The sequence below is a fragment of the Mycteria americana genome, chromosome 3 (assembly GCF_035582795.1).
Source record: "Mycteria americana isolate JAX WOST 10 ecotype Jacksonville Zoo and Gardens chromosome 3, USCA_MyAme_1.0, whole genome shotgun sequence".
NCBI classification, from domain to species: domain Eukaryota; kingdom Metazoa; phylum Chordata; class Aves; order Ciconiiformes; family Ciconiidae; genus Mycteria; species Mycteria americana.
The window spans coordinates 131059608-131083781 of NC_134367.1; the positions used below are offsets into that span (position 1 = coordinate 131059608).

The following is a 24174-nucleotide window of genomic DNA, read 5'->3' on the forward strand; positions in this document are numbered from 1 at the left end:
AGAGCACAGGAGAGATGACATTTTAAAATAACTTTATTTTTGATCCTCTTTCAAAATTATGATTTAACATCGTCAGAAATGAAATAAGAAACTTAACCAGCATATTTAGTTTTAAAAGCATTTAATGACATAGCATATATTTAACAGATAGGGTAAAAGTCTAGAGGTATAGTTCGATACAACTGAAAGCCAGTTCCAGTACTACTCTTGACTACAGGCCCAGTCACTGAAAGTTCATTCCTATTAAATGTAATTTTTGATTGTGCAGTAAGATGAAAATTTTTCATTACAATAGTTACAGTGACAGAGAAATGCACACTATGTATCAAATAGCAAGGTAATGTAGCAAAATTATAACACACAGTGCTGCAGCTGACAAGCAAGTAACCATTTGAGTAACATTACTTTTCCAGTAAATGCTTCAGTTCCACTTTTACACTTATCAATGATTTTAAAGGGTTTATTATACATCTAGTCTTATTATACTTTGTACTAGAATTATCTGAAACATACAATATAATGTATTTCAGCAAAAAAAAAAAATTTGAAATTACAGATTATTTAAAACTGTATCAGCCTGCTAATCCATCTTGTACACCAACATTCTTATCTGTCGTACTTGATGCAGAAAAGCTTCAGGTTGTGTTAATAACCAATGCCAGGATATAAATGGTTTGTCTGTAAGTTAATGCAGACCTGCACTCTGTTACAGCAAAGATAATACACTATCATTTTAATAAATGTTAGAATTGTAATGGGAGGGTCTACTAGTCAAGACTCAGCATAACAACCTTAAATGGAAGTGAACATTTTTGAAAATTTGTACATTGGTTTTTGATGTGCACAGTAGATTCGAAAGCACCGCTGCCTTGCATACCAATAGCACTAGGAGTGGGTTATTTTCCAAGACAGCCTCACAAAATTGAGGAACAGTTTAAATATTAAGATCTAATCTACATTAACTTCATTTAAAAAAAAAAAAAAAAACCAAACAAAAAAAACAAACAAAAACAACCCCCCAAAACCTGGTCCTCCCCCTCCTACAGAAGCTGCCCAATGCACCTCATACATTTGTAACTTTAGATTCTTTTTTATTGGCTTTTTATTTTAAAACGCTCTATAAATAAAAAAATGTCAATCACATTGAGGAACATGAGGCACAGAGAGTAACGTATTGGTTCTGAGCTCGCATGCTGGAATTCCACTGGAACGGTCAGAGAAGTGCAGTGTGTGGAGATGGAGTTCACTTCTTTTTACCAAAAAGGCTGAATCTTTTCTCTTTGTCTTTCTCTTTGTCTTTCTCCCGCTTGCCAGGGCTGGACTCGCTGGTTATTGTGACGCTGGCAGGGAGGGTCTGGGCACGGCTGGAGGCTGGAGTGCTCTGGGTGGTCGGGGACACTTCGATTTTATCAGAAGAGATAGCTGATGTGATGGCCTGAATCCACGTGTTCATCTCCTCCTTCAAGAAGCCCCAAAGGCAGAAAGCTGTTACAATCCATGTGTCACACGCCCTCTCTAATTCACTCAACATTGTGGAAGGGAAACGGACAGAAGTGGGAAACGAAAAGAAACACGGTCCTAACTCATCATCTGGCACTCCTCTGGTTACACACCTGCAGAAGACATCTACTGGAAGCTGTATCTGAAAAGCCCTGCTGCCCTGGTGGTGCCAGTGGGAGCTGCTGAATCTACACATTACGCACACATATGCACAAGGCTGCAGACCAGGAAATTAAACCCCCTCCCCCCAAGCTCTTAGCAGCTATTTTTTTTCCTGTTCTACAACAGCGCAGATATCACATCAGTAATAAACAATAAGAAAAACAAACTTACATCGTCTTTGGCTTGGAAGAGGTATTCGTTGCCATCAGTCAATCTGTAAAGAAAACAACCATCATAAATTTAGCTTAGTAGTAGTCACACTGCTTCCACTCCTGCTTGTTTAGCTACGGTACATAATCAGACTGAGACATATGGGACTGCACAGGACAGTCATAACATCTATGCGTGCACAAATACACCCCAACAATTCATGTTTTGGTATCCTGTACTGTCACGCAGAGGCAGCCACACACTGTATATTCTGGGCTCTAGACATGCTTATGATAGCGGACGTGTTCCGGCATGTCAGGACGCACTGCAGAGCTTGCCATCTTCAGCAGCTGATGATTGCTGCTTCAGTTCTTGCTCTTTCAGGCAGATCTTTTCTCTTTTGCAAAAGACAGTATAAAAGTTTACTCATTACTTTAAAAAGACAAAAGTCACAGGCAACACCCAGAGTTTTCATGGCTTTTGTAGAAAAGCCATGTAGAACCTAGCAAAATTCTGCAGCTGCTCTGCTGTCATAACTACTGTGGTGGTGACTCGAGATACTATACTGTGTATTATTTATGACTAGCTGCCTCTTCTCACGCTGAAGGCCAGAGTCTCCCTTCTGTTTTATTTCTGTGCTGATTTTACTCAGACGGTTTAACGGGGACACATTTAACAATGTATGTAAAGATATACACTAATTCAAAAAAAGACTGAATAACATCAGATCAGGCATCTGAGTAAGTAGGAGGCAGGGTCAGTGGGAGCTGTGTTGCAGGCTTCCTGATCTTTCCCCACAAAAAGAAAGCATTTTAAAATCTCTTTATGAAACGAAATGAAGTGTTAAACAGTAAAATAATGGCGAAGACAGACAGACCCTAGGAAGAATATAATTGTGCCTTGCTTTCTTCTTTAAAAAATTAAGAAAAATATTTCCAGTGTACTCTCCGTAGATCACAACTAGAGCTTTCTGTGAGAAATCTGCCTGCACGTGAGATCTGCAGAGACCTCAGCCTCTCAGATGTGCAACAACATACCCCTTCTCAGGTTGGAGAGACAGATTTGACATGACGAGCTGGTGAACTCCCTGGGGACCCTCCTAATGAGAATGAGTAAAGAAAATATGCTACATGCAATTACCCGAGAGCCCTGACGCAGGTGAGAGGGTACTGTGAAAAGAAGGGTCATTGATTTTTCTGTCTAACCTTGTATTTGGAGCAAGTATATCCTTACATTATCAATTCAGAGATGTTTAAAATAGTATAATGAATGAATCGCATAGCTGCAGGCCAGTCTTCAAGAAAAGTAAATTTCCCTAAATATTTGCTATATATTTCCTTATGTATTTGCTATAAAGCAAATGTCCCTGGATATGGATTCTATCATCTTTAGAGGACTCTTGTATCAATACAAAATTAAGAAAAAAAAATTATATCTTGGAATACACGAATTGATCAGTTCATAAAGCGAGTCTGCTTTGACAGAATCACCTAGCAGCTGTGTAGTAATAAAACATTTTTTCACTCTTGGCACGAAAAGATTGATCAGTAAAACAGAAACACAATTTCAGAAGGAAAAGCCTTACTTTTTTTAACCTTTGAACAGGAAGTACTTCACATACTTCAAAATGAAATGGTCTGCAACTACATGTTCTAAACCTGAAAATGTGATAGATGTCTTCAGTAGTCTCCTAAATCTATACTGAAAAAATTAAACAAGAGGCTTGATTTTGGAAAAAAGCAGAACCATGAACTTTCAGCTCTTTCCAATTAATTCCAGAGGGAGCAGCTGAAAAGCCCAGCGTTTTTAAATGCAGGCTCCTAACTTCAGGCAGCCACGTCTAGTCTTGTCCCAGATGCAAATAAAGTGCACAGATTGTTTTTGTTTTGATACTGTTTTGTGCTTACTACCTTTGATAAATATACCACGTTTCAGTGTTGGGAAGAGCTTGTTCAGAAAAGTAGATACTGCAGTTAATAACTATGATCAATTCCTGGGCTGGATCCTCCCATGAATTCGCACAGTGAACATACCCACCACAACTTAAACTAATGACAAGATGCTTCAACAGGTTTACCTTAGCTTGAACACATGCTTTTTCTTTTTATAATCGACCGCTATTTCACAGACTGCTTCTTTCAAGCTGACAGGAATCTCACTGTGGTAGGGGATGCCAGAAGCAGCAGCTTTCGAATCCTTGTAGAAGCCCATCTCTTGGTTGTTTATGACACAGTACACGTTATGCCATGATCTTCAAGACATGGAAAACAACAAAAGTATTTATAAATCTAACGCTCTTACTTGCAGAACTGGAGAAACCAAACACAATTATTTCTATAAGATAATGGAGACTAGTTCAGCCTGTGGATGCGAATACAGCATACACTGTCCTGGCAACTGCAGACAGCAAATTCTCTCATAAAAGCATGGCTTCAAGACAAAAGTCCTGGCTTTGAGCCAAATGGGATAGAGATTTCCAGAGCTCTCTCTGATAGCACATAAGAGTATCTTAACAGTGGGAGGGCTGTTTGGCAGACTAGGCAGTTTGCATAGTTGGGAGAGAAATTGATTGACCTTTTAATGACTACACTTTATTGTAGAAGGAATTCTCATTGTGCTGCAAGCTAACAAATGGATTGCATGTGAAATCCTTGATTGTTACAAATACTCTTAGTGGCATCATCCGCTTCATTCTCGAATATAGCTGTAAAAATCAATGATTACTAGAAATAAGAGTCCCTAGATATTACTGTTGGTGGCTGTCACTGCCTCAAAGTAGTTCTGCAGTGTGAACAACTCTAGCTGAACAAAAATCAGGGCAGTACTGTACTCATCTGTGATCTGCACTCAGCTCTGCTGAGTACTTCGGCTCCTACCAAATCCCTCAGATGTTGGTGTAGCTCACCACTTGCTAGTCAACATTTTCCTTGTCAGCCAAGCCATAAATCTGGTTTCAAAAGCTCTCTCAGGTCATGAAGGACCCCAGTCTGCTTTTCTGCAGACAGAAATCTGAGAAGTTTTGCCTGTTTGAGAACTGCAGGATCAGGTCCTGAGGAATGGAATCAACTAAGGCACAAAAAATCATCTTTACCCGCTTTTCTCTTCTGAACAGATTACAGAGTAGGTGGAAAGTGCTAATGTGCAAACAGAAAACGTCAGAAGAATATGGACATTTCTATTCTCACACCTACATGTTTTTCTTTTCTTGTAGTAATGTACAACTTGAGAGATCTGGAATCAAATCCCACTACTGCCACAAATTCATCATGTGAAGTGGGAAAAGTCATGGTATCTTTATGCCTCAGTTTTCCACCTTCCAAATATGGCTAACACTGCATTTTCTACCATGTATCTTTAGATTGCAACTTCATCGAATATACTGTTCAACCATGCATCCACAGTTCCTACAACAGGAGCATAAGCCTGAAAGGTGTTTAGGAGCTGTGAGAAGGTAATAGCTGCAGGGATAACATTTACTCTCTTACATCTTGGTGAGTTCGGATGCAACTATCTGCATTATGCAGCGAGTCCTTTACCTGCTCGAGGCTTTCTTGCTGTGTGTCTCCCATTCATGTTTGCGATGTAAGAAGCCCTCCATCTGAGCTGAAGGAATCTCCTGTGTTTTGGCTGGTAGGGTAGCAGCAGTCTGGGCCTGAATGGCGGTCTTGGCTTTGCGGTCTGCCGTTGGAGAAGGAACAGGACTAGACTCTTTCGAACTTGTCCTCTGTTCTGCAGCTCCATTGACCATTTCGTTTGTTTCTGCAGTTTCTGCCACCTAGGAACAGTGGAAAAAAAGTTCAGCTAGAAGCCTCACAACACTGAGGTATCTTGCAGTTAATCTGTTTCCCTGCGCAATGTGGCTGTGTATAAACTTTGCCTGGAGAATGACACAGGCCAATAAGATCTTTCTCACACTCCATGGAGACACAGAAGGCCAAGGAAATTAGAAGGTATGAATGGATTAGTACCCATTTTATAGGTGGAGAGATGGGAAAATAAGAGCAGCTGAATATCAGTGTGAATTTTACTGTGCTTTGCTCTGCTGGTCAATTCGTATTCTTTTATATATTGTTATTCCTAAAATGAGAGCATTCAATTCTGTTGCTAAGTACTCAAATGTTTGGAACAGTAACAATCACACTTTCTGCAAACCTAGAGGAACAGTAGAAGTTATACACATCAGCCACCTTAAATATATTTATGGCATTACTGGGGTACTAAAAGTCTATAAAAGATATTAACTATAAGTCAGCAGAAAAATCCGTCAAAATTACCCAGGAGCATTTACAAAAATTTACACAATTTATTTGTTTCTGTAAAAGCTCCTTTCCCACTTTCCCCATTCCCCTAGTGACACAACAAAATCAAAACATGCAGAAATTAGAAAGATTACACCATGCATTTCATCTCCACCATCCCAGTTAGGATATTGGATCTTAAAGACAAGGGAAATGAGGTCATGTGTCAATTTATCAAGGTCTTTTTCAGACTTCTGTTATTAGGTGGATTGGATTTTTGTTAAAGGAACTGAAAACCACCACAGTCACACAACATCACACAGCTATTTACCCCCAAACAAAGACAGAACCAAGGCCTTGCCCATCACTTGCTTTGTTGATCGCGTTGCCTGCCGCACTGTGATCGAGATAGCCTAGAGAGCAGCCATGTTTCCAGCAGCTCTGACTGGTCAAGCTGTCGACGTCTTCAGGAGCCATTCATCCAAAAATCATTTAAATTGGAATCCTAATGGCTATAAGCTTTTGAAATGCAGCTTGGTCCCAGTTTTTTTTTCTTGTACCATTACTTTGACATGTAGAGCCGTTGGTAGCAGCTCAGGAGTTACACAACCAGTGTGTATTATTATTATTAGCAAGTTACTAAAGCTTAGTGCTGCTAATGCTCTAGTAGATTACAAACATTCTGGACTGTTTTTATGCAGACAAGCAGGTATTTGTGAATGGCACAATAATTAGACATTCCCACTTCTGCACATGGCCTGGACAATTCAAAAGCAGCCGAATTATTATGCAACAAACTAAATTTTGCCACCGTTTGCTAGAACTTCTGATACCTGCCAAGTACACGTTATTGTACCTCACATCTTTGTACCTCATGTATTGACCTAGGAAGATCTAAGTGTCAGCTTGCTATGAATATGGGAAGGATTGGTTAACTGCCTTTAAGGAATCTAAATCTCCAGAGTACAAACACTACACCACTGAAACAGGGAAAGAACCACAGCTCACATTCCACTTCAGATATATCTATTTTACTCTGTCCCTAAAGACACGTAGCCTTACAGCCTACTTCCTAAGAGGGAACATCCACCCTGCACTGTTATCGAGTGGAAATAAAAATCAATGACAATGCTTCTTCACAATTAGGATAAATCCAAGCCACCGAACCTCACTATTGGTATCCAAATCTCAAAATGTAACAAAAATGCTGCATTAAAGGGGGGAGAGGGTAAATAAATAGATGGGGCTGAAGATTACCCAAACCCTGCCAGCACAGCTGCTGTAACACAGGTAGTGAAATAAACCACCAGTGATTCACCAATGAAAGCTCAACTAATCAATCATCACCAGTGCTGATCACCAACGGCCAACAGACAGCGTTCAAGAAAAAGGACAGCCCTTTGCAAATCTTTTTGACTAGTGACAGTTACCAAACCTCAAACTCTCTGCTTTTCAACTGGCTGGATCCCTGTCTTTGTGACCAGCAATAAGGAATTACATAGACCCCAGTAACTTATCTCAACAACCTACATAAACTCCCCAGAACTACCAGTTACCTAAACCGATGCTGAAAGAAGCATGTTTTCTGTAGCGATACCAGCAAGATGTGAAAATATTACTGACTTTGGGGTACCTGTAACCACTAACCTGAAGTAAAACAGACCAGTCTCAAAACAACAGCCACTGCACAGCTACTTAACGTGTTTTTATGGGAAATAACATGTAATTCAGTGCTGCAGTCTGCAACCCTGTGGTTTTAAAAGATAACTGCCAACTAAAATCACACAACCAGACCTGTACCTTCTACTTAAAATTCTACTGATTGTAAAAGGGCTATAAAAAGCTTTTCTGATCCTCTTTCGGGTTTTATTTCCTTTTCATGTGTTATCTACAATTAACAGAAAACAAGCAAAATAAATCTGAATCATAAACAGCTATGCAAAGAATGTGTCATGAAAATAGAGAAAAACCAGGAGCTAAACAAACTTTAATGGAAACATGCGTCGGGCATGCAGAGACAACGGGACGGAGGACAAACATTAATAGCAAACTATACTGTTACAACAAAACAGTTATCATGTACATGAAAACAGTTTCCTTAATCGTGACTGAGAGGTTAGTTGCAAGTGCTTTAGTGGCTGAAGACTCCTCTTGAGATATTTAAATCAGGACTATAACATGCAACAAGACAGCTGGTGACAATGACTGGAGACATCCCTTTGATTTTCATAGTGCTTGAAGCAACATTGTATTCAGTTCATCAGTTTAAGTCTCTGCACCACAGCTTAAATAATAGGGACGTATTTGCCTTTTTCAGATGCAAATAGATGACAGCCTATACGTTGTTCTGGCATAAGTACCATTTTAATGTTTTAAGCCAGTACCATAGGCTACAATAAATAGGGGAAATCTTACACTTCTAGTGCCTAAAATTATGACCTTAATCAATGACTTAATTCATTCTTCTTCATCATAACAGTGTAATTTTTATATGTAAGTGTACTAATACAATGAAAAAAGTGTATCTACATAAATTACTTTTACATACTACTTTTTAGCCAGAATACATCTGAAGGCTTGCCAGATGGTGGAGTATGAAGCTACAGCTATACTGCTCTGAGAACTGTCATACTCTTACAGGCACAGAGAGCCAACACTGGTGTAGGTAGTCACCAGATCATCTGCATAAATTTATATGGAATTTTTAAAAGCATTAAGAAGCTATATGTTGTTATCCTGACAAAAGAAAAAAAAACATGCATCATGAAGTGGAAAGACAAGTTACAGCAAAAGTACAATTACCGAAGCACATCCTTTCAATCATCTTTCTCACTTTACGAGCTCAGCCAATACAGAACAATTCAGCTGCACTGCTCAGCTAGTCGTCAGAAGTCTAAATTCAGATCAACAGCAGCATATTTCGCGCCTCAAATCAGAAATACAGCTGTGTACGTCTGATGTATTGCAACACAAGATTCAGTGAACTGAGCTAGAAAGCTCCCATGAAAGACTGAAGTGCAGATGGCAAAGATTAACATGGAAATGCGTTATGTATCGTAAGATAAAAAGAAGCAGCGAACAGGTGATGTATAAGGCTGTGGTAACCAACAAGATGATGATGATCTGGGATGCACTTGCAGGCCACCTCACGTTCCTTGCCACAACTATATATAATTTCATAAGCATTAGAATGTTCAACAGACAGCTCACTTCATCATTTAGTATTAAAGATGAACCGAAAGGCTTTATTTAAAGAAAGAAAAAGGTCAAACTGCTTCGTATCCTAGAGCATTGACAGAGTCTGTGTGCAGACCGAAAAGTAACTGGGATGGGCTTTTCAAAGATAAACTTATGCTGAAAGGCATTTCCTCCCAGAGTCCTAGGCTGGGACCTGCATTTCCTTTGCAGTACTGGTAAGAGCTCTAATATCCACTGATCTGAGCCTGCCAGGAGCCTTTCCTGTGCTTAATATGACCTCAGAGAGTGAGGTTCAGAAGCACAAGAAAGAGAAGTGTCATTTTTCTCACCAGTCAAAGCATTAATTCAAGCAAGTAGGCTTTACAGGAAGGTAATGGAGAGACAAGCCAGTTTTCAACTACTGAGTTGCTTTAACTATATATACATATTTACTGGTATTTTTATGGCTGCACATTAAGATTATTGGCATGCATCCTGACTCCACTGGGACATTCCCTATCAAGAAGGAATGAATAAGGCATGGACCAGTCAACCTACATCTACATAAAATAAAGAGCTGGGATCTTAGACCAATGTAGTTTATTTAGTTTTTAAAGAAAAGCATCACAACCTCTCCATAAGGGTCTGCACCCTACTCTCATTTATACTACTCTCTCTCCAGTGTCAGTAAATGGAACTGCTGTAGTGTAAATTGGACAGAACTGAGGCAAAATGGGGCCTCGAAATAGCTATTCAGCAAGATCACAACTCTTCATGAGGACTAAATACCAAGATAAATCTAGATACTACTTTTTAATGGTTTATTTCATGTTTATTTTTATCTGCGGTCAATAAGTCCATTCTGCATGGAATGTTATACAACTAACCTTAAGGCTTTTTTTTGTCGATAGTTACAACTCCCCCCTCCCTCCCAGCCTTTACTGCCGAGCTCACTTGCATGTATTATCTTTGGCCTTGTAAATAACTCGCTTACTAATGCAGCTGATTTAATAATGTTGCCGTGCTGAAACCTGTTAGTATAACTCGATGCGTCATACCTGTCAGATTCTAGTTCTCTTCTTCATTATGATGTAATTTCATTAAATCTCAATTACTCATATAAAGGACGATTTAGCTGGAAAATCTTAATACTATTAGCGACATGAAAAACTCACAGTAAATAACATGAAATAAATGTGTCACCTTAAAGCAACTGAGTGTCAGTGGGGAGATTCAAATAAACAAGGATTAAAGTGAAGCAAATATATCTCCAAGGGGCTACTAATTAAATAAAAGTCAACTGATGGGAAGGAAGAGAAAAGCAGCAGGGAAATCTGAAGCCAAAAGATTAAACCAGTACCAGTAAACCATACTGAAAAACAGTGTCTTTTGCTGCAAATGATTCTGTATGTCACAGTCCAGACCACGATCGGTCATTGGCTGTCCGTCTGCTAATAAAGTTTTTGTAGTTTTGGTAGGTTTGGGAGCGGTAACTAACCCGTGGAGATTCCTGGTCTGATGGTAAACCATTTTGGGAAACCTGTTCTCCTTTTGTCCCATCCCTGTTGGGAGATAGGAAAAAGAAAAGAAATTGTATTAAGTTCTTGAAAGTCACCCATCTTTTTCACCAAAATGAGATTTTCCTACTGAATATTGCACACCTCAGAAATCCAAGCAAGTTCTTAAAATCCTCAGACCCAACTGAATAAATCCAATGTTAAGCAAGATCAAAACAGGCTTTCCTGACAGTTACCTTACAAATAAGTCTACTCCTACCACATAAGTAATTTTATAAATGTTAATGTTCCACGGACATGGCTTGAAATCTATCTGTAACTGATGCTCATTAAAGAAGAAAGCCCAGATTGTTCAGAAATTTTAATTCATAACACAGGGGTGTAGAAACAGCATTCTTACTTCAGGGCCAGGTACAGCTCAGCAGTTGTAACACTGCGTCATGAAGAAAAATTCAACTTAGCAGGGAATTCAGATGTCTGGGAAAGGTCCTGTCCCCATAAACTACATCCACCAAGTCTTCTAAAAAGGGTCACATTACAAAATCATGCAACCTCCAGACTCTCCCTTTACAATGCATCTTCAGCCTGAGAACTCTGTCTGAAGAAACAGCGTAAAGTACGCGGTTCAGCTTCCCACACCCTGGGCTTACCATTGCTGCTGGGAGTCGGCATCCTCTGCAACCTTTGGGCTTGGCTCTGGAGTGGGCGGCTGCCTCTTCCTCTCCTCTTCCTCTTGTTGTCGACGTACTTCCAGCAGTTCCAACTGAAAAATGAAACGTTTTTGTGCATTTAAAAGCACTGCACATTTTTCAGGGGCATTTCTAGAAACTAAAAATAACTCTGTACATTTTTCTGAAACATTACTGAAATTGAAGTTTATTGGAATAAAATTTGAAGGCATCAGTCTTTAAAAGTATTAATCATGCAAAGTTTGTGGCACTGAATTTGTCAGTAAAGGCATACCGTATCAGACCCTTTAACGTCAAGTAGATTGCCTGGGCAGCAGCTTGCTACTGTCCATGTTTCTTTTCTAATTCATTCTATTAGAACGAAACCCAGACAAATAAGAAAGCAGCCCAAGCTATTAAAATACTGAAAAGTGACATCCTCTTGTCTGCTTGCCATACATAGAAATAAAGTGTTCCACATCCAAATCCCTGAAATTAATCATCTAAATAAAACCAGCCTGATTTCTGAAGATGCTGAGAAACTCCATTTTGTCTGCAGCTGTGATGCGCAGTGTGTGTGAAAAATCAAGCCACTTCAATTTTAGTGTCTAAAGTAAAATTATTCTCAAAAGATGGTAACATGCTCTCCAAGCATTAATTACTGACATTGCAGCTGTGCTCAAAATGTGGGGGGTTTTTTTGGCTTATTATGTCTTTCTAGGGCACAATGTAGCCTTGTACTGGAGCAGTCAAAACACAACAAACATTTTAGTTGAATCCCCCTCCCCACCACTGTCTCCTCACACTGTCGTCTTTAACCGAAAATAATTTCAAGGATTTGGATCTGGGTCTTCTTCACTCAGAATCCCCCTTCCCTTTTAGCAGTACAACCTGCATGGCAGAGGGCTGGAGCAAACTGCTCAGCTCTTGAATTTGCTTCTCCGTCATCACTCCTGGGCCTGAGACAGCTCTTGTTGACGACTAAGGTCATTTATCACTTAAGCTTTCCCTGCGGTTTGTTGAGTTCAAATGAACCTGGGAAGGTTTTAGTATCGTTGGAAACATGAAACTTCAGGCCCTGGGTGACTGGCCTAGGTTGATCAACAAATGGATCAACAAATGGAGATTAGGTTGGTGATGCTAGGAGTTATTCCGAACAATCAGATGGCACCAAGAGAGGTTATTCTTGCCTATAGCACTCACCGTGGTCAGTCTTTCCAGTGCTGCAAATCTCTCATCCCAAGTAGCTGCGGATTTTTCAAATGCTTCATGCCGCTTAATTAATTTTTCCACTTCATCAACACTTTGACCTATTTCACGACTGGATAGGTAGGGCTCCTGTCCCAGCAGCCAGGCCTCAGCCACACTTGCATCTCTTGAAAACTGGTGTACCTCCAAAACTGAGCAAAGAATGTACAGAAATCAGTGCCATTAATGTCAAAAAGAGCATCATGAAATCATCAGGCATCTTCTGAATTTACTTAAACATAGCTTGGGAAAAAAGTACGTGTATTTGGCTAAGTATTTTCCTTAATTAAGCTCACTGAAATTAATCATTTAAAAGGCAGAAGTTTGTCCTGTTGGTTTGATCCGAGGAAAAATAAAAGTTGAGGCCCACCTTCACTTCTTCTACAGATTATTTCATTTTGCAATTTCAGAGTTTCCTTTTTGTTCTGATCTGCTGTAACCTACTAACTTTGGAGTAGAAAGTCTGTTATCTGCTGGTTTTCTTCCTCAGACTGCCCTGTCTGCAGAACAGCTAGACTGTAGTTCCCTTCAGCAAGCAGTATTTCTGTACTTTATGCTTGTCTATAGTGCTACAGTTCCAGGTTTTCTTCCTTCTGTCTTCACAGCTGAAAAAAAGCTTCCACAGCTTTTGTGACTAGGATCAAGCGATTTTGATGAATAATATGGTGCAAACATCCAAACTGAGGGACAATCACCCATGCTACTGTACTTCTTAAAGCCTGCTGAGGCTCAGAAACAATAAAGGAAGTATACACAGCAGCCCAGAACCCCACAAAATTACTATACTGCAATATACGTTTTGAGGTCCTGGACATCTGTCTGCTGCAAAGGCTTCAGTCCGTAAATGAGATATGGATCACTTTGTTAGAGTATCAGAACTGGGTTGTTGTTGCTGGTGTAAAACTTGCAAAATGCTGCCATGCTTAAAAGTACACCTTTTGTCAGTAAACCGCTCATCAACATTCTAGCCTGTCAGATAATGCAGGCACGTTACATGCGTAAGGTAGCAGGGCTTTACTTCTCCCCACTTTTTAGTAGTGCATCGTTTGTAGAAACCCAGTTGGAATGCGACACCTGCAAAATACGGTAGATCTGTTTCACCTAGCTCCAAATTTGATCATATAGAGTAAAACCTTTGGTGCAAGTTTCTTGGTTTCAAATGCTCAGTTATTTTACAGTCATCAGCTGTGAATCTTAATCACAGGACACACACACTGTTACTAAAAGAGTAAGGAGCTGCAGGTTTTTTCAATGCTGAGCAAGACACAGTGAAAACACAGTTAGATATGGCCCTCCCAAAAGAAATCCAAGGACGTCCTTACTCAGTCTCAGCCACTCCCATCTGTCTTCCCATTTGTCAATCATTTCTTTTCTCTTTTCTGTCAGCTGCAGCAGCTTTTCCTTGATCTGGATTGAAGAGGAGAATGCAGGACTGTTACATAAGCACCAAGCTCACCCCACCACACCGCGTAAGCTGTTACCACCAGCAAAAAGCACTGGCATTTACGGACAGGATACCTTGTGCTAAACTGTCAGAAAGTGACTTAAATGTGAATACAATAGCTGTTTTTCTCTTCAAAGTATAAATAAATATGGCATTTGTATTAAAATATCACGTTTGCATAAGCATACAATATCTGTTAAAACTACAGCACCAAGACTATTTGACAAAAAGAGTATAACGGACAAACAAATCTAAATAGTGCAACCATGTATTACACCTTTTGCCCTTTTTCTAGCAAATAATGCAAAATGCACTGCCCATGATTTTTACAAAAAGCCTGCAGCTACCTGCGCTAACAACACTGACATGCCAGCGTAAGCCCTGTGTTATTCTCAGGGTGAATACTGGCTAGCAAAACCTCCCAGTTCCTGAGCAAATGTTTCTCCGAGGATACTCCACAGCACTCGTCTGTAATGCAGACACAGAAAATATCCCCTCCCTGAGTGGGCAGTATCTTACATTTAGCTATCCTCTCTCCACCGAAGAGACACAGGAAGAAATGCTCTATCCTCTGGCCTAGACAAACCAGAAAATAAATCTAGGCCTTAAGCAGTTGGATACATTTTCCTCTTAATATTCCCTGGATTTACTCCCTAGGAGACAAACTTTTTCCTGCTCCTTCTCCTAGCAGGCCCCTTCATAGCATTCCAGTTCCCCCGTACAAAATTCAGGCTGTCTCATGGTTGTCTCTGCTCTTGCTCAAAGAAGTCACCTTTCTAAACACAGCTGTCCCTACAGAACAGAGGGCAACAGCTTCTTTGCATTTCCTGGACTGAGAATTAAATTTAGGTGCCATCTCTGCTATCCAACATGAATTCACAGGGTTAAACTACACGCTAATTTCACAATAGCAAATAAGTGGAACAGTCCCTGAAGTAATGCATGTCATTATAAATCCGCAGTTTATTTATCTCTAGATTACACAATGCAAGTTTCTCCAGCTGAAACGAAATCTATAGGCCAGCTGCACCGCGGTTGTTACACATTCAGTAAGCACAGTACCTCCTCTGATGCGTAGTGTTTTCTTGCCAGAAGAGATTTGCCGAGCTCAATGCAGGTAGTAAAGCTGTCGTTTCGGGCATCAATTTCTGCTTTGATACCCTGGTGATTGTTCATTAGTAGTTCAACAGATGAAACATCCCTAAAATGATCAATCCATGGTTCAGAAACTTGTATTCCAGATTTAACAGCTGTTACATTTTCAAACAAGTAAACTAATCCAGAACTGTACAAAGAAAATATTAATTCCTAGATTGTCTTTGTAGTTCAGGAAGCAAGATTGCTTAGCAGCCTTTCCTTAGGAATGGCATCATTCTGGTCTGAATCAGAAATCAAACAAATGTGTGGGATTTAATCTCTTTGAAGACCATTTTACATGGCAACTACCTCAGAAGCCCCCAGCCTCTGCTGGGCAGCAATACATAAAAGCAAGCTGCTACACCACCATCGGATTTTGACAGCCTCTCTCTGAATTTCTAGCTCAGCGATACTGAGTCTTCTCCTCAACTGACCTGCAGCCTTATCTTCTGATTGAGAAGAGACACTTCACATTACCTTGGCTTTTCTTGGGCTTCTATCTGTCGGATAACGTCCTCCATCCAAAGCATGAGATCACGAACCATGCTGAAGAAACGGAATTTGTCTCCTGTATCCACCAGTCTAACCCTGCGGCCCTCGCAGGCATCCAACAGCGCCTTCCATGCTTCTAGGACCTCGTTTTCCCTCTTCTGGATGTCATCAGCTTTGTCTCCAGCATAGGCAGCCTGAAGGCGAGCAGCATCCTCCTGCAGCTGTCTCACCTGGTGTGTTTTTGTAAGAGAAATAGGCATCAGCGTTTGGATACTTTTGAGTCACAAACATTGGGAAATTTTGGCTGTTATTCATAATTTGAATGGCTTTCTAAAGTCACTGCAAATACATTTGGGTCTGTCGATACTAAAAAGGTTTGTTCTGTTATTAAATCAGTATATCCCTCTGAGAATATTTCTTCGAGAAGACTGTTGGGTCAAGGAGCCCCCAAAATAACAAAGATTTGCCACTGCCTAAACCTCCTGTAAAACTGGGTGCCCATACAAAGTGACTGCTAAATGTCAGGGCAAATGGGGACCACTTTCCTCATCAAATGTTCAATGCCACTCAGGAACTCCTGTACCAAAACCACTACTCTGACAGAGTATGACTTTTCATAACTTTTCTGTCAGAGTATGAAAAAAATGTATATTTTAATGGCAGAGAGGTTTTTTTCAAAAATGTAGATAATGACTTCAAACAGAAGAAAATTTGAAAATTCAAAGATCTTTCTACTATCAGAAATCTCTTTTCCTTTCAAACACTGTCTTGGGACATTAAATGCTATTTCTTGACTGTTTCACATATTTTCAAGCCAAGAATCATTCTATTAGCTCTTTTCTAATAATTTTCTCTTTAAAAAACAAACAAACAAACAACAAATTAAACAGTGTTCTAGCTACAGGCACAGAGATCAGGCCACTGTCATAATGATCCATCTTGGTGCTCTAGCTGTTTCACTGGAAAACTATCCTAAGTGCTTTCACCACAGCTCTGCGCTATGATTACATATTCCTTCATTTAGGCCTTGATTATAATTACCTTTTTGAGAGACTGGGATTGGTGTTTTGTGAATGTCCCCCATTTTATATATAAAATCTACAGCTTCTGAAAGTAAAACACTTGGAAAATCAAATGGTTGCTCTATTCCCTTTATTCTAGCGTAAACAACTATGTAAATTGCAACACAATCAAGAATTGGCAGGCAGCTTGGCCATAAAAGCTATCTTTTCTGACCTACTGGGATAAATGCAGCCAGTCGTAATTCCTCCATTCCTTAAGCAACTTGTTCTCTTCCAAAATTCTCATTTTGGCAGCTGAACATTGTTTTTTGGTTTAGACTCCCCTGTGTGCTGTATGAACGGCTACCGCCTTGTATTTAACATCCCTTGGCTTCAAAAGATTCGGAATTGGATCGAGTTTGGCTGCTTTTAAAAATCTTAGCCTCGACTATGTACTTTAAATCTCTTCAGATTGCTGTTAGGAAGTACCATAAAAAGCAATATTTAAGTCAGAATGCCCAGACTCATAACCAAGTCAGAAAGCCTCTATGTAGGTCTACAGGCCTCCTTCGCCTCTCAGAAAGGAAAAATAAAAAGTGCCTAGCAGAAGAGGGTTTGGTTGGGGCTTTTTGGTGTTTTGGGTTTTTTTTAAACAAACAAACAAAGACAAACAACAACCAACCAGGCTTACACATCCCTTCATATTTGCCCCTGTCCTCCGAGTATTCTTTGGTCTATCGATGCTTCCATGGGACAGGATAGTTGTGTCTTGTGTTCACTGAGATGAACATGGCATAAGGAGCAGGCAAATCTAAGGTGGCTTCCAGCACAATTAATGTAACACTATTGTAACACTGTAATGCTAAGGACACAAAAATCTGAAACCTGTATTTCATATTACCTCTGGTACATTAAAAATTCTTTACAGATTTAGTATCTGTTCCATGTCTAAAGAGACAATGAACCTCTTTTTCTTCGAATGTAAAGCTATTTTCCAACCCTATCAGCCACACAGTGTACTGCTGGTGCCGCTGCTTGACACAATCAGAGAAAGGTCCTCTGCGGAGCTGAAGTGTGTTACCCTCGTGCCTCTCCGTCCACTCTCTGTTCCTATGCACACAGGCTGAGACTGTCAGTCGACATCGCAGCTTTTTGCCTTACTTTAAATAAATACAGAAGTTCTCTGCCTTTATGATTTCCTCTTCAACCAAGGACAGAAAATGGAATAACGTTCAACAATTACCTACATATTCAGAAATCTGTGTACTTATTGATTTCTATTTTAGATGAACTAATTAACCTAATGCGATGACAGAGAAGCAGGAAGACAGATAAGAAAATGACGCAGGTGAAGTTACTCCCACAGAAATACACTTGGAAAGCAGCTGGCAGCACTCTGTCTCCCAGCCATGGAGGGGCCAAGAGCAGCAGCAGAACTCTGCAGCTCAGGTTCCTATACCCACAGACAGCGCCGTTCGCTTGCTACACACCTGGGTGCCGAGTGCCTGGATATCATGCTCAAATGTTGTGTGCATTCTCTGTAGTGTTTCCACTGTGTTTTGGTCTCTACCAAGCTCTTCAGGCAGTTTCTTATGTTTGTCTTGAATACGTCCTAAGATCTCCTTGGCATCATGGTAAAATTTGTGCAGTTCATAAGAGGCTGCTAGAATTTGTGTTCTCGTGTCAATGAGCTCCAAGAGATCAGCCCAGGCCTCATTGAGTCCGTCCTTCCACTCTGCAATTGTCGCAGCATCTGAATGTCCAGAGTTGATGAGTTCGTCTGCCATATGGTTAACAGTATCAACACGCTCCTGTCCAATGTTTCCAGTGTCTCGGGCAAATTCTCGGAATCGCTCCTGTAGCATCTGAAACGCAGAGAAACAGACTCATGCAGCGCTGTAATTACAAACTGATCTAGGCAAACCAAGCAAGCCAGCCGCCCATTAATATTAACCATCTATTGTGTGTGGCATCCAGAAAAGGAAGGTCAACCTGCAGCCACATCCAAAAAACTTACTGTTACATGTTCGTAATCCTGCCCCAGCTCGTGGGATCCTGCCACCACCTCCCTTTCAGCAATCCATTGCTCCAGGTCATCCACCTCGCGGTTAAGCTGGAACAGCCTGTGTCTCTCATCCAGCTTGCCCCGTCTCTCTTCAGCTAGATCCTTCAGGCCTGCATACAGCTTATCCACTTTGGACTGGCGCATGCTGATACGCTCACTGAAAAAATAAGACAGCACTGAGTCCTCGTCGTCTTCTACAAATAATAAAAGTAAATGGAAAAAAAACCTACAAGGAATAAAAATCACTCTTGGGCTATTTAATCCACAGAATGCATGCCTGCTGCATGCATAAATTTGACTCAGACACACTGGACCAATCCCCTGCTAGCACAGTTGACTGCACTAGCTGGAAAACTTCTCTGCCCTGTACATAACCCCCCTGGCTTTACAGGGTGAAGCTGGGAACCAAGCTCTCCATTTGTTTGACCACAGATCACACCAGAGTCTTCTCCCAAAATTACAGGCAGGATCTGAGCTGCTGAGGCAAGTAGCATTTCACTTTCATTTAAATTCTCCTTCGAATTTCAGAAGTACTCATGGGTTTCTTACTCCCTAAAGCTCAGCACTTCCAAAAGCGATTAATATTTCTACTTGCCGTATCTTTTGCCTGTATTTTGTCTGAGCCATATAGCCCTGTCAAACTGCCCTCCCTCTGCCTTGTAAAGTTGATTATGTTATTCCAGTATGCAGTCAGCTCAGCCAGGAAATCCACTCTCGTCAGAAATTATCATGACCACAAGAGAGTGCTTTTGAGTTAAATAACAATCTTCCACTGGAGGCAGAGAGTGTCTTTCCTAAGATAGTCCTATCTTCCTATCTGCAAAGGCGGAGCAGTTAAATACATCAGCCTCACAGTCAAAGCAGCCTTGCAGTCAAAGCCAACGGAGAATTCTGTTTGCCTAGCTGCTCTTAGAGCAAAACAGATCTTAAGCTTCCTGAATTCTCCCACAGGGAAAGCTATTTACGAAAGTTGAGGTAAATTTACCAAAACCAAGATGTTAATGTGCCCATGTTTAAAGCATCAGATTCCAGTCTCTGATTCTACTGGAATCTCAAAGAGAGGAGGCAGATCTTCAGGAGCACTGCCCTATAGAAAGAAGGATAAATGACTGTGATCCTATGGGCTGGACATAAAAGTTGGTTGAAAGAGTGAATATGGACCCTTGTATCTCAGGATTGCTACACCTCCGTAAGGTTCAGCAGTGCTGGCAGACCTGACACCGCTAGCCTGTATAAAGGATACAACAGACATTTATTGGAGGTGTCCAGTACTATTCAGAAATCAGCAGCTGCACATACCGACCCTGTTCAGGACCCTGCCTCTGGCCAAATCAGGGTGGTCCAACATGCATCTGGAACTGAGTGAGGCTGAACTCCTCTTCCTCTGTACACTCTTCTAAGCTACTTACTCTTTGCTGTAGTCTTAGCGTGTCAGAATGACCCAACGAAGTGACTGAACTACTAAAAGAATGCATAATCCAGTTAAAAATGGCAGTTAATACCTTTCTGGGTGATTATCTGCCACCAAAGTTCTGCTGGTCTTTGAAAGCTGGTGCACAGTTTCAGCATAGTCTTCTACAGCTTGTTCCAAAATCTGGTGTTTCTTCAGCATGGATACTGCACTCTGTTCATCCTGTAATGGTGACAGAAAATGACAGTCAAGGCCCCTGCTCCACAGAAAGATACCACACAGCAAGTTCAACTTGGTGTGCGAGCAAAAAGCCGTAGCCAGAAAGATTCATAAAGAACTGCTCCCAAGTACAGCTTGAAGACAAGTTGTTCTGACAATGGTATATTAATAGTTGAGTTCACAGCAAATGGTATCCACAGAAAGCAAAATAAGTGAAAGAGTGAATGCAACAACCCCTCTGGGATGCAGAACAAAATTACATCAGCTGTGCATTGAGCATGTTGAATTTCCTCTTCTATGAAGCTCTTTGTGTGTTTACACAACACTGGTGATTGTGCAGGGCTCAGAAAAATGGAACACTTTTAGGCACGTCACTTGTCAGGCTTTTCAACAACAACCTGGGTCAAAGAAAACAAATCCTACAGAGCCCATGCCAAAGGATTCTCCACCAAAGTGCCTGGAGAAATTCTGATCAAAACTTTCTATGCATTGTTATGACTAAGAAAAACAACCCCCAACTCTCAGTGTTGACTGGTATTGTCAATAAGCCTTTTCATTAAAATATTTTTCGTGATGTACTATTCACATTATTATTCCTTGCATTGCTTAGATATAAAAAAGAAAACAAATCCTTTTTAACTGAAGACTGAACACCCATGGAATGTGTTATAGTGATACGAAGATGAGTTTTATTTTATCAGGGCGATGAACGCAGTATACTTATGTAAGTAACAAATAAGATACAGCACTCTTAACACCTCCTTGAAAACCAGAAGTTCACCTACTCTTTGGTATGGTCTGATGCTGTTCCGATTTCACTTCACTGGGAGTAAAAGCTGACGACTAATGGCATCAACTGAGTGGCCATCAGGCCTGTTTCATAGTCAGGTGCATCATGCTGTTCCCAGTGATTCAAAACTAATAGAATACGTGACCTAACTGGACTGTATTGGTAACTCTGACCTTACAGCAAAGGAAGGCACACAGTTGCTATCCACAGTCTGATGATGCTTCACTGACTCAGCACAGCCAGGCCTATCCTCCGCACTACCAGGGATGTCATAACAGATAGAAGAGGTGATCACTTGAGGTTTCACAAGGAAATTAAATTTATGTTACCATTACAATAGCGACATATTAAATCATGTCACCGGCCCCCCTCTAGCTAAGCAATTAAAACCAAACTAGCGTCGCTGTGGAGCTGCTCACCTTGGCTTTCTCTTCTGACATCATGTAGAGCTCCTGCTCACTCATCCAGGCCTCAGCCTCGGCAGCATCAAAGTAATACTGCTGTGCTCTGTGAGACTCCTCTAGGCGCTTGTGGCGTTTCTCTGTCTCCTCGATTAGGAGGTTCCACAGCTGCTGCAAGTCTGCAAGTCTCTGCTGAATTGCTTCAGCATTAGGGCTACTCTCTGTGATAATGTTTTGACTCCTCTCAAAAATGTCATCGATACGAGGCTGATGTCCCTGGATTTCTTTCTGAAGGGTCTACATGGGAGAAAAGCAGACTGATGAGACACTGCACCAAACCAAAAAGAAATGCCAGTCAGGGGCCTTAACTCTAGAGAGGCAGCAAAACACATGCCATCCGCTCACGTGGACAAACTGGGGCTGTGCCCTCCCTGAACATGCCACCACCCAGCGGTCACACTGCCCCCCCATAGCACATCACCACTGAAGCGCCCGTCATTTTACCCCAAGCCTTTCCTTCCCAAATTAGTCAGCACTAAGGAGAAATAGCAGGTATGGAGCTCTAACAGCACCTACTTACCTGATTTTTCTTTATTAGTAACTGCACAGTCTGGAGGTTGTGTCCATGATCGGTAGACGTAGCTATGGGCATCCTCTCTCCGACCCACAACTGAAAGTAAGAGAAGAGCAGCACAGATGATTTCAAGCAACCCCAGATACAGTTAGGGCAGCAGAGAGAGGCTAGTGCACACAAGATGCAAAAAGCAGCATTACTCAAACATGCTATTGAGAGACATGATTGAAAGGTTTCTTCCTGTGATAGCTCTGCAATAGGTGTGACACCTTCCTGTTGTCTGGGGAACAGGATTTCTTTTATACTCACAATTTCATCTTCCACATCCCGGTTGAACTGGTGGATCTCTTTGGAGGCCAGCAGGTTTGCCTTTCTTTCATTCAGAGGTTCCAACAACTCCAAAAATTTCTTTTCTACGGTAAGGCGTTTGCCATCTACTTCATCTGTACTCTTCCCTTCTTGACTTAAAGCCCTTGCCTGGCTTTGCAGCTCCTCTATCTCCTTCTTACGAACATCCATTTGATTCTCTAGCATCTAAACAGAAACATGGCAAAAAGGTCCTGAAAACCAGGGTAAAAGCAGTTGATGCAACTAAGGTATGTCAATAGCTTCATAAGAAGGAAGAACAGATGCTGGTCAGTAAGGATTTACCACTTTAATAATTATTGTAGCATTCGTATTGCAAGGAACAAGGCTTAAACAGAGATTCACAACTGTGGCCACCTGCTGATATCCCTCAGTTATGCCTGCTTGTGCGAATGGTGAATTTGGCCAACACCACAGCTGAATCTCTTCTATCGGTCATTCACAAGTTACCCTGAACAACTTTGGAGCACAGCTAATTGCACACAAGAGCTTCATTGCTCCCTGCTGTCCTTGCTGCTCCTTGCTGCCTTCACAGCAGGGAATCAGGGACCGACCAGCTTCAGACAACTTTGAATCACAGGCCGGCACCCACGTACAGAGAGGGAATGACCGGTGACTGGAGGACTACAGCAGGAGACAGAATAGAGATATTAATGTGAGGAAGGAAGGCAGTATAAGGCAAAGATTGTATCAAGAAATTTACGGCTGATTTGTTTCTGGGTGTACTTCTGGTTCTTCTTAAAGATACATGAAACAACAGGAAGAAAGAAAAGCAAATAAATTATTTTCTAAACTGAAAGGATCCCCCGTCTGTTCCTTCAAGTGCAGGTATCTGCTGTCTGCCCACTCTGCAACCTGCGCTCCGTTTACCTGCTGCTTCTTCAACAGGATGTTGACGCTGGTGAGATCTTTTCCGTAGTCGTCCGACTGAATTTGACTCTCCAAACCGTTCAGCCACTTATCCAAATCAGCACAGCTCTGGGTAAAAAGCTCCGCTTTGTTTGCATCAAAGAGACGCTGAGCCTTGGTCTGGGTAGTGGATTCAAGCTCTTCCCACATTTGATGGAGACCTGTCAGCTTTTCCTTCACTACGGCTTCAGTCTCTGGTTTCTCTGCAATGAGCTGCATTCCCTCCTGCAAAGCAAAGAGCGACAAAATGGTACCTCCTCAGGAGCACTCACAGACCCTTAGTTAAATTATTCTGATTAGCAAGCACTCAGGATTCCTCATCTGCTGGCAGCATCAACCATGCATTTTCTATCTCCAATTATCCAGTGAGTCCTCGCAGAACATCAGCTCCCTGGTCCATCTGTTGCCAGGAAGAGGGTTTCTTGGCAATGGGAAGGTCAAGCAACGCCTCTTTTCTCTTCCCCACTACACATGTTCCTTTGTGGGAGCTCCTGGGGACACTACTCAGATGGGAGTGGAGCCCCATGCTGCCTGTGTGACAGCGGAGGAGGGAGCTGCAGCTGAACAAGCTGTGTGTCCAGCTTCTGCGGGCCATTTCACTGGGAGAGCAATGAAGACCCAGCGTAATGCTGGGAGAAGGAGCTTATGGCACCAAAACTGAGCTGTGCAACTGAAGAGGGTTATGGGGATGGGTTATAGCAATTA

General features: G+C 41.3%; 1 protein-coding gene across 2 annotated transcripts in view; it reads right to left on the reverse strand.

Annotated features, from left to right (window-relative positions):
• Positions 1 to 468: 468 nt before the first annotated feature.
• Positions 469 to 24174, reverse strand: part of SPTBN1 (spectrin beta, non-erythrocytic 1) — a 93532-nt gene continuing 69826 nt past the window's right edge. Inside the window, exons 19-35 of one of the 2 annotated variants that reach the window (XM_075497031.1) lie at positions 23431 to 23694; positions 22504 to 22728; positions 22201 to 22290; positions 21639 to 21917; positions 20302 to 20432; positions 18752 to 18956; positions 18225 to 18599; positions 15719 to 15963; positions 15167 to 15305; positions 13983 to 14067; positions 12616 to 12812; positions 11395 to 11507; positions 10726 to 10789; positions 5349 to 5587; positions 3890 to 4063; positions 1834 to 1876; positions 469 to 1459 (exon numbers count right to left, since the gene is read on the reverse strand). In XM_075497031.1, the coding sequence (XP_075353146.1) occupies positions 1244 to 1459; positions 1834 to 1876; positions 3890 to 4063; positions 5349 to 5587; positions 10726 to 10789; positions 11395 to 11507; positions 12616 to 12812; positions 13983 to 14067; positions 15167 to 15305; positions 15719 to 15963; positions 18225 to 18599; positions 18752 to 18956; positions 20302 to 20432; positions 21639 to 21917; positions 22201 to 22290; positions 22504 to 22728; positions 23431 to 23694 (3084 nt within the window). In that variant the 3' untranslated portion in view covers positions 469 to 1243. Of the gene's footprint in view, positions 1460 to 1833; positions 1877 to 3889; positions 4064 to 5348; positions 5588 to 5608; positions 10790 to 11394; positions 11508 to 12615; positions 12813 to 13982; positions 14068 to 15166; positions 15306 to 15718; positions 15964 to 18224; positions 18600 to 18751; positions 18957 to 20301; positions 20433 to 21638; positions 21918 to 22200; positions 22291 to 22503; positions 22729 to 23430; positions 23695 to 24174 lie in introns of those variants that run through there. The other variant, XM_075497032.1, reaches the window with a different exon arrangement.